This window comes from Podarcis erhardii (genome assembly GCF_964252035.2).
Source record: "Podarcis erhardii genome assembly, chromosome: 15".
Lineage (NCBI taxonomy): Eukaryota > Metazoa > Chordata > Lepidosauria > Squamata > Lacertidae > Podarcis > Podarcis erhardii.
This window is the reverse complement of record NC_138505.1, coordinates 37626450-37643041: the sequence shown is the minus strand read 5'-3', so window position 1 is coordinate 37643041 and position 16592 is coordinate 37626450. Positions and strand designations below refer to the sequence as shown.

The following is a 16592-nucleotide window of genomic DNA, read 5'->3' as shown; positions in this document are numbered from 1 at the left end:
TAAATTCTTTTATTATGGATGTGTTTGCAATCCTGGGTTCATTTGGGAGGAAGCATGGATATAAATTAAATATGAAAATGAGTAGTAACACTGACCATGCAGAGTTGCAAAAGCACAACCAATTGAAAAGATGTTAATTATACAGAAGGTATTGGAGCTTGTCGTATCTACATCTGAGTTTTCACAATATTTTTTTTTTAAAATGTGATTGGCCAAGACACCCATTTGGGTCTTGGATGAGGTTCTAGCCAATTACAGGAAGCCAACTGCTTCTCCAAAGCCCCATTGTGCTGTGGGAGCAGAGAGGCTCAGTGGTAAATCTAACTGATGTGAAGTGAATATGTAGGCAGAGAGAGAGGTTCTCCATAAAGAATGACACATCCCCACCTGCTCTTTGAGTTGAATTGCAGCAGCATGAAAGAATGGAGACAAAAGAGGGCTGGTTCGACCTTGGGATGTTGATGGGCAGCAGGAAAGGAATGCCAAGTGCTAAGAGGGAAGGTATTGATTGGACGTGAATGGGATGAAGGATAACTGTCGGCTGCAAGGGGGAATTAATAGGTAAGGAGAAGAGAAACACATGGGGAGGGTTGGAGGAAGCTGGCAAGTGGGCGGAAGACAATGCAAGAATGATGGAGACCGTCCAGGTGGGAAGAGAAAGTCACTGGGACATGGAAAGATGCCTTATTTGGTTCATCACAGGGGGCGCTGTGGGTTAAACCACAGAGCCTAGGACTTGCCGATCAGAAGGTCGTGGTTCGAATCACCGCAACGGGGTGAGCGCCCGTTGCTCGGTCCCTGCTCCTGACAACCAAGCAGTTCGAAAGCAAGTCAAGTGCAAGTAGATAAATAGGTACCGCTCTGGCAGGAAGGTAAACGCCATTTCCGTGCGCTGCTCTGGTTCGCCAGAAGCGGCTTAGTCATGCTGGCCACATGACCCGGAAGCTGTACGCCGGCTCACTTGGCCAATAAAGCGAGATGAGCATCGCAACCCCAGAGTTGGTCACGACTGGACCTAATGTCCAGGGTTTCATGAAGGGGACAGTCTCGGACCTACCTGGGGAGGCCCTTTAGCATACCCATGTGCTCTAGGTCAGGAGGGCCCTTCCCCCACAAAATACCAAATCAAAATCTGATGTAGGAACATATTGAGTCAGTCTAGCTCAGAATTGTCTGCACTGACTGACAGTGACTCTCCGGGGTTTCAGGCACGGGGCAGTCTCAGCTCTACCTACAGGTACTGTTGGAGATTGGACCTGGGACCTTCTGCTTGATGCTCTGCATTAAACCACTGAGCCTAGGGCTTGCCAGTCAGAAGGTTGGTGGTTCAAATCCCCATGATGGGGTGAGCTCCCATTGCTCGGTCCCTGCTCCTGCCAACCTAGCAGTTCGAAAGCACGTCAAGTGCAAGTAGATAAATAGGTACCGCTCCAGCGGGAAGGTAAACGGCGTTTCCGTGCGCTGCTCTGGTTCACCAGAAGCAGCTTAGTCCTGCTGGCCACATGACCCAGAAGCTGTACGCCGGCTCCCTCGGCCAGTAAAGCGAGATGAGCGCCGCAACCCCAGAGTTGGTCACAACTGGACCTAATGGTCAGGGGTCCCTTTACCTTTATAGGAATATAAGAAGCTGGTGATGCAGAGTTGGATCATTGTTCCATTCTCAGTATTGTCCTTACCAAGAGATGCCAGGAATTGAACACGGGACCTTTTGCATGTGAGGCATGCAAGCCTTGGCCCTTCAACAAGTGGGGGTGGATCTGTCTTGCAGGCGGTGCAAGGCATGACCCTGACCACTTATCCTTTCTCGGGCTGCTTTAAGAAGCCTGTGTTGTGTGGAATTTGGCTGGGATGGAAGCAACCAAACAGGAATTAGCAGGGGCCTAGGAACCACTGGTGCCTCTTCCCTGTCCATTAATATTCCACACCTGAGCCAGTCCACTGGTTTCCCCAACACACAGCACTATGGACCAAAACCTGCCTAGATGAAAGGGTTCTTTGTCAAAGGGGTTCCTAGCTCACATCACCGTGAAGGCAAATGTGCAGGTGAGGGCAGACCCAGCCTGCCTTAGATGTTCCAGGCCACTTAAACAGTGCTGCATTGACAGCCGTTGCACAAACGTCATCCAGCAGTTTAAAAATGCATTAATTGCATCTTTGTACAATAACCGAGGGGCAAAATGCCCACACTGAGCCAAAACGTCTTCTCTCGCTTTGCGTTTGTGTCGGACATACGAAAAGAGAAAAGAGATCCTCTCCTGGTTTCGGCGCTTGCTGTAAAGACCTTCACATCATTTCCACGCTCTTCTGACTTGCCATTTCCCCAGTTGCAGTCTCACCCTTTCTTTGCAGACATTGCTGCTTAACCCTGTTGCCTGCACTGACTGCATGGGGTGGGTATGTGGACTAGATGGGCCCTTGGGTAGATATCAGCAGGTCTCTTCTCATGCTGGGATGTGTCTTAAATCATGCCTTTGGCTTCCCTGTATGGAGGACAGAAGTGTGTGTGTGTGTGTGTGTGTGTGTGTGTGTGTGTAGAAATGAGCCCACTGTACAAAGGTAACATTTATATTCATTACCCCACCCACTTTTGCCTCTGGCCTTGCCCAACCACTGGCATGTTGCCCCTGAAAGGTTGCCCAAAGGGAATGTGGCCCTCAGGCTAACAAAGATTCCCCTCCATTAGAGGCAGTGTGAATGTCCTAGTTGTTGAGTTTAACCATTCACTTTTTAATAGAAAGCTGCCATATATCAGGCTAGACCATTTGGTCTGCCTAGCATAGTGAGACAATGACTTCCCTGCCACCAGATCTTTCTGACTGGTGATTCCAGGGTTTGAAGCTGGGACCTTGTGCACAGGATCAGTTGAAGACACTTTGCTGTCTGAAATTAAGGACAAAATGGCACCCAACCTGTACTTCATGCAAAGGAGCCATCTGGACTGGCAAACAAACTTTCTGCCATCAGTGGAAACAGCACAGCAACTTTCTGAGAGCAGCGTACCAGCTTAGGGTGTGCAGGGGAGGCCATGTGACACATGCACGGTGCTCTGTCCTGCAATACTTTGCCTTTGTTGCCTGCCCCCCAGAATCTACTGTCCGAGGCAGCTACCTGACTCTGCCTAATGGTTGAGCCGGCCAAAGTCATAGGGCAATGCAGTCCTCACTGGATGACAATGCACATCTGTCCCAACATCATGTGATCCACAGGGAAGGACGGGGGAGAAATTTGGTTCAGCTCACATTCAAAGGTGTGTGTGTGTGTGTGTGCAAAATGAAATGCAGCAGCCCTTCAAAATGTGCACTTCTCTGAATTTTGCAATGCACTTCTCCAGTCAAGTAATGCACACAATTACTTGTATATGTTGGCAGAGTGTGCTTAAGAAGGCATATTTTGGCAAAGATAGCATTAAAAAAATATATTAGGGGAGAATGTTTGGGAAACTATATATTGGGAGACATTTGCACTAAAATGCTGATGAATTTTCATGAGGATTAAGAAAAAATCGCAAACCAATGTGGAAATGAACTGAATTTAAGATTGGAAAAATGGGAATCCGAGACAAACTGAAGCTGATAGATTCAGCCATTGATGGATGCTAGGAGATGACTGCCTACTAGTACTTAAAATGCTGATCCATCCTTTTCTTAAAAACTAAATAAGGTCTAGTCAGAACATTTCAGAGCCTGAAGTGGGCAAATTCACATGGTGATCCCTACTCTGGTTTAAAAACAACTGATTAATTAGCTGCAAAACAGTTTTGCTTTTTAAAGAAATGATGCAGCAATTCTGCCACCTGCCATTGCATCTCATTTTTACCCAATGGTAGGACCGGAATAAGTCAAGCAATTTTGTCAAGCAGTTTATTCTACAGCCGGCTTGTCAGTTTGTTCTCTCTCCTCCATGCCCAAAGATGATTGTATCTGAAGTCCACCTGGTAGCTTAAACCCATTGCTTGGATGCTCACTCGCTGCTTTGCTTCATCTGTGTTTCATCCATTATCTAAACGAAGTGTGAAAGTCTCTTCTGCAGCTACTTACCACAGCACTGTGAGCATGCAGAGTTCATTCATCTTCATAGTCAGCTAGCTGGGAAAAATAACTCCTGTTCTTAAATTGCATCTTTTGGCTGCCCCGATGTTCGTTTTCTGGATCAATGCAGATTATTATTAACTGGCAATTATTTTTACATTTGGTAGAGAGAAATAATCTCTACAAGGAAGAGGCAGATCACTGGCAGAGGAAGGTGCACCCAGACAGTGTTATATAAATTCTCTCGGGCTGCATTTCTAAAGCATTAAAAATTAACCCCACCTCATTCTGACTTCATTTAAACATGCATACTCATCATTTGATGACTGCAACATCAGGTGACAACTTGCATATCTCCCAAAGGGCTAGGTTGTAACTCTCCTTCCTGAAATAATAATAATAATAATAATAATAATAATAATAATAATAATAATAGAATTTTTATTATTTGTACCCCACCCATCTGGCTGGGTTGCCACAGCCACTTTGGGTGGCTTCCAACAAATATAAAAATATAATCAAACATTAAAAACTTCCCTATAAAAGGGCTGCCTTCGGAAGTCTTCTAAAAGTTGTATAGTTATTTATCTCCTTGACCTCTGATGGGAATGTGTTCCACAGGGCAGGCGTGACTACTGAAAAGGCCCTCTGCCTGTAACTCCACTTCTTGTCGCAAGGGAACCGCCAGAAGGCCCTCAGAGCTGGACCTCAGTGTCTGAGCTGAACAATGGGGGTGGAAATGCTCCTTCAGTTATACAAAGCTGAGGCTGTTTAGGGCTTTAAAGGTCAGCACCAACACTTTGAATTGTGCTTGGAAATGTGCTGGGAGCCAATGCAGTTCTTTTAGTAGAACTGCTGTTACATTGTCCATTCCCAGTCACCAATCTAGCTGCCGTATTCTGGATTAGGTGTAGTTTCCAAGTCACCTTCAAAGGTAGCCCCATGTAGAGTACATTGAAGTGTTCAAACTAGTCTGGCAAGAGAGTGTGCAGGCAGGTAGGGTATCAGCTGGCATGGTGGAGCTGGTACAGTGAAATGGAGCTGTCTCAAGTGGAGCTGGTAGACAGCCGCCCTGCACACAGAATTAACCTGTGCCTCCATGGACAGCAGTGAGTCCAAACTGACTCCCAGGCTGCACAACTTGTCCTTCAGGAGCACAGTTACCCAGTTCAGGAGCAGGGAGTCCCGCACACCTGCACCTCAGTGATGTCTGGAGATTGGGCACTTTTAAGTCCCAGAGTCAGGACTTCAAAGCGTCATTGCAAAGAACCCTTCACTGTACTTTAAAACGCCCAAGACCAAGGCTTTGCCATCCATCATCTGGTGGGCTGTAGAGCCAATGGACAACAAGGAGCAAACTTTAAGGCATTCACAGCCGCATCCCTACAGCTGGCTCTTTATTCCATCATCACAGGTGTTTCCTTACCTGTTCTTTTTTCACTTTTTATGTGTTCTTTCGCACAACATGAAAGCCAGTCCTGGAAATCTAGGGGGATGTTGCAGAAGTTTAGCACTTACCTCCATGTTAATTGCTTCCAAAAAACAATCAATTTGCAACCCTGATGACTTGTGGGCATTTTGTGTTGATGGAATCTGGGGCAGTATACTGACATTCAGTTCCCACTGTTTAAAATTTAGCACAGCACGGTGGTATATTGATGAAAAAGCCACAGTTTCAAAACACATAAGATACTGCAATGTAAAAGGAATGTTAGAAAAATCAGGACAGAAGGGCTGACATTATAACAAGTAAAACTCTCGCAATAAACCCCATGTCTGAATGCAGTCTGCTTGATCCACATCTGATGCCACATATGGGGGAAAAGGTCTTATGGGGTAAATTAGAAGCCCTGGCAGGTCAGGTTTGTCCTACTGGCCAGATGAGATTGCATGATATAAAATACCTGATTTTGCATTGGAATTTGCAGATTAGTATTGGTTTCCTGTGCAACCTCCCCACAAAATGGAATCTTGTTTGCTATTTTTTTCAAAAAATTTATTTTCCCATGTAAGTTGCCTTCCATCAGAATATTTCCCAAACATCTTTTTTTAAGAACCACTGAGCACAGGTAACAGTTGCTGCTTGGGACCTTTACTCAAAGTGCTCCTCAGGGTTCCATTGAAACCAAATCATCCACCATTTTAATTGTTCACAAATGGTTGTAGGTTTTTTTTGTTTTTGTTTTGTCCCAGTTCGCCAAATTAAAGGCAGAAAGGTGAGTGGAAAACAAAAAGAAAGCAAGAAAGTAAAAGGGTTTCTAGTGCACTGTTATGCATTTTCATGTAGCCGTTCCATATAGTTCCTTAGTTCTTTACATCCCCCCAGGTCCATGTCCTGACAAACCCACTTGATATCATCCTCACTGCTGGTCAAGATAGAGTTGACGGTAGGGCACCCGCCATCGGAGGAGATGGTGGTGAAAGTGGTGAACTTAACTCGCTTCCGCTTGGAGGTTGGCGAGGCGGTCTGCTCGCTCTTCTGCTCCTTCCCTTCGGGGGTGGCAGTGGGGTCCGAGGACCGGAAGACTTGGCCATTGAGGTTCTTCTGGGTGTTGGCATCCAGGAGGTACTTGCTCTCCTCCAAGTCTATGCCTTGGTCAATGGCCGTGATGCACTCCTCCTGCTGGGTGGAAAAATTGAGGTGGTTCTCCAGCAGTTCTGTCCTATTGCTTAGTCCTACCCAGTCATGAGAGTGGCTCAGGCCTTCTTGCTCTTCAAAGGGAGCCTGCTTGTGCCTATACTTCAAAGCAAAGGTGATGCAGTTGATAAGGAAGACTAGAATGGCCAAGCAAAAGACACCTAACAAAGCATACATCCCAATCTCCAAGTCACTTAGGCCCCTGGGTGTCTCCACAAGGTCATTCTCTTCCAGATCTCCATTGCTCATTGGCAAGTCCACTTGTGCCGGCAAGCTGGTGAAGTCTATTGGGATGTTTTGCATATGGCTGTCATCATCTAGAAGGCTCTCGCGGTCCTCCTTTTTACTAAGAATTGACTTTTGTGTGCTGGCCCCCCTGGTTTCTTCCTGCCCCATCGACGAGCTGTAATAAGGCCCATCTTGTCGAGACCTCTCCTGTAGGGTTGTCTTCTGACGCCTGTCGCTGGTGTGGTTTTCCAAGTGCACGCTGGCCCCAACCTGCTTGCTGTCACTGGTGTTGGGGTTGGCATCATTTTGACCAAACTTGACCTTGATGTTTCCAGTCCCGACAGCCATGACGCTCTTCCTTTTAGATTTCTGGCATGATTCGCTGATCACCATCTCCACCTTCACCAACAGCCCCTGGCCTTCTGACTCAGCAACGACAAGGGGCCATTTGAATTTGGGGCTCTGGAGAATGGAGACCACCTTCTCATCTACAGATGTGGCCACCAGAGAGAAGTCCTTGACGTCATAGAGGTCCAAGGGCATGACTGCCCCATCACTGAACTGGATCCAGCAACTTATAGCAGCTTCCTGTAAGGGAAATGATGACAACATCATCATTCTGAGAAACCCATCAGAGTTAAAAACCACAGGGTTGCTATGATACAAGGAGACAACATAAGAGGCATTTCAAGTTATGCATGGTGGGAAGAGAGAAAACTTTTTCTTCCTATCTCATAACACTAGGACTCGGGGACCTCCGATGAAGCTGAAAGTTGGAAGATTCAGGACAGACAAGAGAAAGTACTTCTCCACACAACACTTAGTTAAACCATGGAACTTAATCCTACAAAAAGTAGCTACTGCAGAAGCTATCGCGAAGGAACCAGAAAGCTTTCCTGAGGTCATACATCAACACAACATATATTTGTAGAAAGACCATTTGAAATGAATCTCAAACAGAAATATATTTCCATCTAATTAAAAGCCGAGGACTTAGTACAGGAAGGTACCTTATGCCAGGTGTGTCCATCTAGTTCAGTACTGTCCACTCCAATACAATGGCAGAATCTCTTAAGGGTCTCAGAAAGAAGTTGAACTATGTTTTTAACTGGAGATGCCAGGGACTGAAGCTGGGTCCTTCTGCATGTAAAGCAGGGGCTCAACCACTGACGTCACTTTAGCATCAGGGTGACACCATCTGATTGCGAAGTAGGTATGGTTTCAGAAAACTGACCTTGCGAGCCCAAACTGGCACAACTGGCAAGCCAAAATTGACCTGCAGGCCAGAAGTTCTCCACACCTGCCACACATGGTCATCACAAAGCTCACACTGAGCAAACTGAACCTCCTTTTCCTTTTTTGGTTCACAGTGGAGAAATATAGAGCAGACCCCTTTCCCTATTCCTGAGCATCCCACCGCCCCCCCTCCAAAGTGTTCAGTGGCAGATCAAAGAAACAATCTCTCCAGCCTGGAGACGCAGCTATGGAGAAAATTTAATTCCACACCGAGCCATTCATTTTTATTTCAATTCTATGAAAAACAAGGGCTACGTTTTAAATAGTCATAGGTAATAAGATTTGTTTTCCACAGAAGTGGTAAGAGACTTGTATCCCCCCTGAGGTCTCTGGTGCATGCTTTGAAACACTAATAAATTGCATGTCAAACAGCATCACAGGTGATTGGATCATTTACTACTGCTCTGTATTCAAACTGGGAGGGGGGCGCACAAGTAATTACTTATTATATTTATGATTTCTAAAAACCACTTTATATAAAAGTCTCCTTGCACAGCACACAGGGCATGAGGGAATGCAGGCCTTGGACCTTGTGCTAGCCAGGAAGAAAAGCATCAGAGTCCTGAGGCTCCCAGGACTGAAAGTGGGCTCCTAAAAGCTCTTGGGCCAAGTTCAGGGTTCTTGTTTTATCTATCTTTATTTCACTTATTTACCACCTTTGTCTTCACATGGTTCTTCTCCCCATTTCAACCAGGAGCAGTTCATTCAGGACTGTGAGCCCAATTTTCTGGAACTCCCTCCTGGCTGAGATGAGACAACCCTCTCTCCCTGTTGAAATTCGAGCAATTGCAAGTTGTATTATGTCTGTTTACTGAACTTAAGTTTTTTTGGTTTGCTTTAAGCTCCATATTATCTTGATTGATGAGCTGTTTTATTGTTTGGGCCATGCCCAAGACAATTTGCTTCCTGAGGCAAAGGACAAAATGGCGCACGTATGCAACCATTCCATATACAGTGGTACCTCGGGTTACATACGCTTCAGGTTACAGATTCCGCGAACGCAGAAATAGTACCCCGGGTTAAGAACTTTGCTTCGAGATGAGAACAGAAATCATGTGGCGGCGGCGTGGCGGCAGCAGGAGGCCCCATTAGCTAAAGTGGTGCTTCAGGTTAAGAACAGTTTCAGGTTAAGAACGGACCTCCAGAACGAATTTAGGATGTTACCCGAGGTACAACTGTACAGGAACAAATCTTGGCAACAGGGCATGGCAAGGGCAGATCAGCAGGATGCTTATAAAGCTGGAAGGCAAGGTGTATGACACATAGCTCTCCCCTCCAATAGAAGGGGATGGTTAGGGAACGGAGGAGGAGGATTTGAGCAGCACCACTGCCTCCCAGCAGATTCTGCCTGAGGCAGTCACCTCACTCAGCCCAATGGCAGGACTGGTCCTGCTGTGTATACAACTTTGTGACCATCTATGGAGAAAACCAGTCTCTCAGTGGACCAGATTGGGATGGACCGGAGCTCAGGGGCAAAGCATCCTCCGGGCATGCAGAAAGTCCCAGGTCAGCATCTCCAGTTAGGCTTTCTGTCTGAAACCCTGAAGGGCTGAAACCCTGAGCTAGATGGGCCAAAGGTTGGATTCAGTATAAGGCAGCTTCCTAGATAATAAATAGATAAACCTTGACAAGTTCCTGACAATGCTGACCCTGTGTGGAGGCTCTTACTGTATGCTCAACATCCCTCCCACTTTCCCCTCGCCAACTGCTTTGCAAACCCAATATTGACCTTGGACACAGCGGAAGGATCACTTACAAGCTCCCTGAGCTCTTTTCTAGTTTTGGGCCTGCCACCTGGTTTCATTTCTTCCCCTGACCCCCCCACTGCACTGAAAGGATGGGTTCGGATATGACTCAATTTCCTCAGGAAGTGACATGCACAGCTGGCTGGGGGCTTAGTGCCACCCAAGCCTGCTCCTTTTGAGCTGATTTCAAGGTAGCGATTTTAGCTCTGCTGGTCAGCAAAGGATGAACTGCCTGTTCTGGCTTTCTAGCCGTGTGTCGCTTGATTGCTGAATGCTACAAAGAGAAAGAGAGAGAATGTGCATTGGGGAAGGGGGAGAACTTCATTCTGAGTGCTCTACCAAGGCCTCAGCCTTAGGTCATCTCTTCCCCTCCCCACCAAAACTATCTGAAAGAGAGATGAATGAGCATCATATGAATGAGCAGGAAATTTACCCAGTATTCACCGTCTAATTTGCCAACGCCTAAATGATATTGAGCGTCAGAACAACTTGGCCACAATAAGGAAATTATTCCCAATGGACGACCATTTTCCATCTTCCCACTTTGATTCTCTGGCACCCTATCTGTATAACCTAGCAACTCCAAAATATAGACGTGCTTTTACCCTAGCAAGATTGAATGTATTGCCCTCGGCTGTACTTGAGGGACGATTCCAACAGATTCCATACGAAAAACGCTTCTGCCCATGCGGATATGGCAGCACCGAATCAGTGGCACATGCCCTCCTCGCAAGCACACTTTACAAAGACCTGAGGCCATAGTGTCTTTTCTCCTGGCAGATCAAGAGAAGCAGATGACTGCAAAGGTTGCAATGTTTCTAGCTGGGGCAATCAGAATAAGGTCCACTATTTTATTGCTGATTCAGGACCCTAAACTCTGTTTTATATAATCAACCTTTTATTTTGTTCTGTGCATATCACAATGTTTTTTGTTGCTATGGCCGATGGCTGACGCAAATAAAGTTTCATTCATTCTTCATTCTTCTACCCAGTATTTGTTTGATAAAAGGGTTTCAGGGGGTGGAACACAACTTGAGGGTCAGCAACTGGCAGTTCTTGGGCCGAATGAATGCACACAAAGCCAATCTCATACACAAAAGAAGTCTGTAAATAGGAATGGGAGAATCTCTCGATTTCGTTTGCCCGCAGTTTCTCGTTTTTCCATGCATCAGTTCAGTTGTGCACATTGCTGCCTCACTTTGAATTTATTATTTTTTAAGTCCTCATGAAAATTCACCAGCATTTTAGTGTGATTTTCTCCTAAAGTACAATTTGTGTGCAATTTTGTCCAACATACACCCCCCCACCAAAAAATTAACTCATTTTCATGTTACTTTTGCTAATGATGGAGGCAGCTGCCCCTGCTCAACCTACCTGCCAACCTCACCTACTGGGGCCCTAATTTGAATAAAATATGGGGAGGGCAGGTAATCCCCACCCTGCATAATTCTTTACTCCTCAACTACATCCTTGCTTCTCCCCTCACAGCTTACCCCAAGTCCTACCCCCATTTAAAGGGGAGGCAGGTACTTCACAGTGTGGTCTTGGTGAAATGGATTATAGTTCTATTTAAGTTATAAGCTTTGATTTCTTAATGTGCATATTTGTCCATTGTATGCAAATCTGCATTCTCCTTTGTCTTTTTTGTTGGTGGACTACAACTCCCATAATGCCTAGCTAGCAGGATCAGCAGCCAGAGAAGATGGAAGTTATAGCCCAACAACATCTGGGGCCCCAAGGTTGAGAAAGTCTGCTCTGGATGGTTCCTCCAGCTTCCATGCGTTCCAAACGTTCCTCAGATGAAAACAAGGACATTTTTCACTCCCCTGCAACTGACCCTCCTCGATTTCACATTTTTGCACTGACCCCCCTCACAGAGCATTTCCTATCAGAAGAAGGGCGAGTACCGCCACCACTGTCAGGGACTGTGCTGAGGAGGGCTACACTGAGGAGGAATGGTGGGAGCCACCTGCTCCTGTTCCTGAATCTTCCCAGGAGCAGGAGGACAGCATAGATTTGGAACAGTGGTTTGCAGAGGGGCATAATTCAGAAGGCAGAAGCTGGGAAATACTGGATGGGGAGCAGCTAGCAGAAGAAACACTAGAAGAGAGAGAGACTTAACAGATTCACAGTCTCTGGATAGCATCCACCCCCCTTCTCCAAAGTCACGGAGAGATCAGAAAGTGTTAGAACAGAAAGCACAGAGGGTACAAACTCAGATTACAAGACGTAGGAGTGACGTAGATTAATAGGGACAGAGGGCGGAGCATCCCTTAATTGGGAGCACCGCCACTTCTATGAGATGTGTTCTTTGTTCTCTTGCTATGATTATTAAGGATTCTAACTGGTGAGGCGTTCCTTTCATTTGATCTCTTATCTACTGCCATGGGGGGGGGAGCTGATTCCCTGAAGTCTGACCAACAGGACATATGCCCTCCCCCATTTGGAGAAAACTGCTTAATCCCCATTTCACTTCATTTTATTCTTGGGTAGATATACAAAAAGAAAAACACACACTGATGAATAAATTTTAGAAAGGGGCAAGATTAGATGTGAATGCACAAAGCATTTAAAATAATAATAATAATAATAATAATAATAATAATAATAATAATAATAATTATCAAGACTCCTTGCGCTCAGCTCTGCTCCTCCTTTCTTCCCGCCCAGGGTAGCCCTGTCCTCTGCCTGCCACTCAGAGCCGGCCATGTCAAGTGAGTCTGGGCCCCAACGGCAGCAGACTCTCCTCCTTCTTGCTGACTCTCCAGCAGCTGCTACAAGCTGTCCAAGAGAGGAGGCTGGCAGCAGAGGCCATGGGTTGCTCCCTTGCAGCCACAGCTGCCACCACCGCCATTGCTTGGGACAAATGCCAGCTCATCCTTCTCCCTGAGCTTGGCAGCGGTTGGCACTGGTGGGGGAAATTGGGACATTCTGAGATCGTGTCAGAAAGCCCAGGTGGCTTTCCAAATTCTTGGACTCTCCACTTGGAGGGTATATGCTTGGCTGGCTGGGAATTGCCCAAGTACAGTAGGCCTCAGAAATGGTGGCTTGTTGTTAGGCAAACGAGGCTTCCTACCTGTTTTGGCACCTGGAGGATTTCCTGGGCTACCGCCGTGGCAAAGATGGCCTTGTTGCTTCCTGGGCTCAGCTGTAAGGAGAGGGAAAGCCCAGTCACCAGTTGGACCCCCAGGTCAGTAATAGTCACCTTCTCGTCAAGGACAGTCACAGTCTTTTCAGCCAAGATGGCGTCAGAAAGCGGAGACAGAATCTGTTCAGGAAAACCGAGGCAACCCCGTCAGAAGTCACAAGGAGAGTCATACATCTTAAAACCTTATATATATATATATATTAAAAAGTATAAAACATTTCAGTCCCAACTTTCCTTGATGGATTTATTTATTAGCAGACTACCAATAAATATTCCCTGGGCGGCTTATGACAAGCTTGCCCAGGACAGCTAACAACAATACTAAGTAGAAAACAAATTAAAGGTAGCAGCAAAATCTATCCAATAATAAGCACCAAGTAAGCAATTATGGGTGGTGCTGTGGGTTAAACCACTGAGCCCAGGATTTGCCAATCAGAAGGTTGGCGGTTCGAATCCCCGTGACGGGGTGAGCTCCTGTTGCTTGGTCCCAGCTCCTGCCAACCTAGCAGTTTGAAAGCACGTCAAAGTGCAAGTAGATAAATAGGTACCACTCCGGCGGGAAGCTAAACGGCGTTTCCGTGCGCTGCTCTGGTTCGCCAGAAGCAGCTTAGTCATGCTGGCCACATGACCCAGAAGCTGTACGCTGGCTCCTTCGGCCAGTAAAGCGAGATGAGCGCCGCAACCCCAGAGTCGGTCACGACTGGTCCTAATGGTCAGGGGTCCCTTTACCTTTTCCTTTAAGCAATTATGGAAGAGCAACAGCAGCAGCAGCAGTAGCAACAACTACCACAACAACCACAACATAAATAGTAGGAATGGAAATCAATAATTGATTCTTTGAAGGAAGCTTTCACACACGGCATCCATCAAATGGCTGAGTTGACCGTAGGGTAGAAGTCAACCTGGTACCCTCCAGAGACTCATTCCAGGCCATTCACCATGCTGGGCTGGGGTTGATGGGAGTTGTAGCACAATGACACCTGGAGAGAATCATGTTGCCTCTAGGGACCAGCTGTGAAAAAGACCCTTCTGAGAATGGGAACCCTGACAAAAGACAAACCTTGCAGGTATCCTGAAAAGGGAAGAAACTGCAAGGCTGCAGTTAGGGATGGAAGAGAATCAAATTCAATTCACATTTGCTTGAAAGTTTGCACCTTCTTTTTTTATATAATAGATTTTATTAAAATTTTGAAGGTTACAGAAAGAAAAGTAGAAAAAGTTAAACAAACAAAGCACAAAAACAAAACAAACAAACAAACAAAAAACACAAATCCAACCTTTACATAACTTTCTTTCCTTTGCTTATTTCCTTGACCTCCTCATGCCTCCCTTTTTTGTATTCTAGTTCAATTAGATATTTCAGCAAGTCCTTTCCATCTTTGTTTTTATCCTAAAAAATTATCTTGATATACTATAATTTTACATTCTCCTCTTTCACTAATTACCAATCCATTTTTACTTAAGAAAATTTGCACCTTCCAGGCTAATAGTACATGTATTGAAAAAACAATCAGCCTTTGAGTTTCACACTTCTATGAATTTCATGGTAATGTTTTTGCTCAAAATATGTTTGAAAACACACTTTAAAATTACGTTATTTTAGGATCATATAATTTAGAAATGCGTAGCATGAGCTAAAATACCTATTAAAGATTTTGTGATCACATGCTATTTCAATGCATAGTTATTGGTATTTTTAATACATATATTACATTGTTTTATGTAGATCGCTTAGAGGATTTTGCCCCTTAAGCAGGATATAAACTTTGTAACATAAATAAGCATTTTGAAACAAACAGGTTTTTTTTAAAAAATAAAATTGCAGTTTAAAACAAAACTAGGATGGAACAGACTTATGAATGAACACAAGCAAATCTGACTTATTTAATATTCCGTTGTTGTTTGTTGTTGTTGTTGTTGTTTTATCCTGCCTTTCCCCCAGATCAATAAAATTATCAGCTCAAATGGCAGTAGATAGTTCTATCTATCTATCTATCTATCTATCTATCTATCTATCTATCTGAACAGACATTTCTGTTAATTCCAATGTGAAGCATCATTTTTTTAAAAAAATGTTGTGTAGGGTGGAATGACTCTTCTATTATAGTTCCTGCTGCAACGTATATCTACATATCTACATCATCCTTCTTGGCTGAAAAAGATTGTTTCCCCCATATGCTAATTTAACCCACAGATTCATTGATTAATTGACTAAAAAGTCATAGAATTATTCAATCACATTTCCTTCAATCAAAATTAGTGATTGAAAACAAACAATGGGGGGACAAATTATGGGCAGCTAAACAGAACCCCTCATTATGTTTTTGTCTCTCTTCCCTCCTGTCTCCCTCTGTTACCCATCCCTACTGTCTGACCTTAGATTGAAAACCCATCGGGGCAGTGACCTATCTATCTATATATATTTATTTTTGCTTGCATTACAGAAGACTCTGAAGAGAAGACAAGCAAGGCTTATGAAAAGTGAATTAAACAAGATGGATGTGAGCTGAGCTATCGCTCTCTAAGATCTTGGCATTTCAAAAGCAGCTGACTTTGACGATTTCTCGAGTGGCAGGCTATACATATTCTTTCAAGCGGATAGGCCAACTAGCCTTCCCCGCTTCCCTCCCTCTCACTTCCAGTTCCCTTCCCAGATATACATTATCTATATTTATGGACAGTCACAGAAGGCAAGATGAGACTCTCAGCTTTTGCAACATATAAATATAGATTGCTACCGAGGGCTGCAGTCTCCCCACTTCCCAAAGGCTACCTGTTGAGGAAAAGCAATTTGGTAAGGATAAGGGGCTAGTGGTCTGTGAAGCAGGGCAACATCGCTCACCTGTCTTCTGAGCACTGAGCATCACTGCTGGTTCCTGAGAGGGAGAGGGGCAGGAAGGGCAGCATGGGGCAGGTGCAGGAGCAGAGCCAATCCGACACTCCTGCCACCATGCTTACACCACGCTGAGCTCCTTGCATCTTGCCTTTCCTCCTCTTAGGAACTGGCAGTGGCTCTCTGTGCTTGGAAGGCCTGTGCTCCCTGGTCACTGCAACGAGCAGGGCCAAGCCCTACCATAAGGCAAAGTGAGACAGCTTCCATAGCCAGCAAATGCTGAGGGATGGAAATGGGCTGGGAAGGTGTGCCATGTGGTCTGCCCTGCAGCCCCTAAGCTAGCTGGCTGCCCTTGCATGGCTGGTACACCTATGAGGTGATCTGAGGTGACCCGCCTCACACTACATGTTTGTGGGGGAGCAAGAGATCCTGATCCAGCCTTGGTGGTTTCCAATCCAGCTTTGGGTAAGCTGAAGATGCAGCCAAAAGCCAAAGCCAAGCAGAGCAGCAGCTTTGGCTCATGGAATGCCCCTATTTTTCTAAGACTCTCAGGCATGTCCAAAGTCCATCCAGCCCCTGTGGCAGTTGATATCCTGGGGTAAAATCCTAAAAAAAACCTCAACAACATCAATCCTAAAAAAAGGGTTGGCCCTTTGGTCGGCCCTTCACTCCATCA

At 45.4% G+C, this 16592-nt stretch overlaps 1 protein-coding gene across 1 annotated transcript in view; it reads right to left on the bottom strand.

The window, feature by feature from the left end:
* Window positions 1-5830: 5830 nt before the first annotated feature.
* Window positions 5831-16592, bottom strand: part of LOC309330533 (transmembrane protein 132D-like) — a 457965-nt gene continuing 447203 nt past the window's right edge. Inside the window, exons 8-9 of the mRNA XM_081842227.1 lie at window positions 13012-13203; window positions 5831-7482 (exon numbers count right to left, since the gene is read on the bottom strand). Of these exons, the coding sequence (XP_081698353.1) occupies window positions 6298-7482; window positions 13012-13203 (1377 nt within the window). The 3' untranslated portion in view covers window positions 5831-6297. The remainder of the gene's footprint in view (window positions 7483-13011; window positions 13204-16592) is intronic.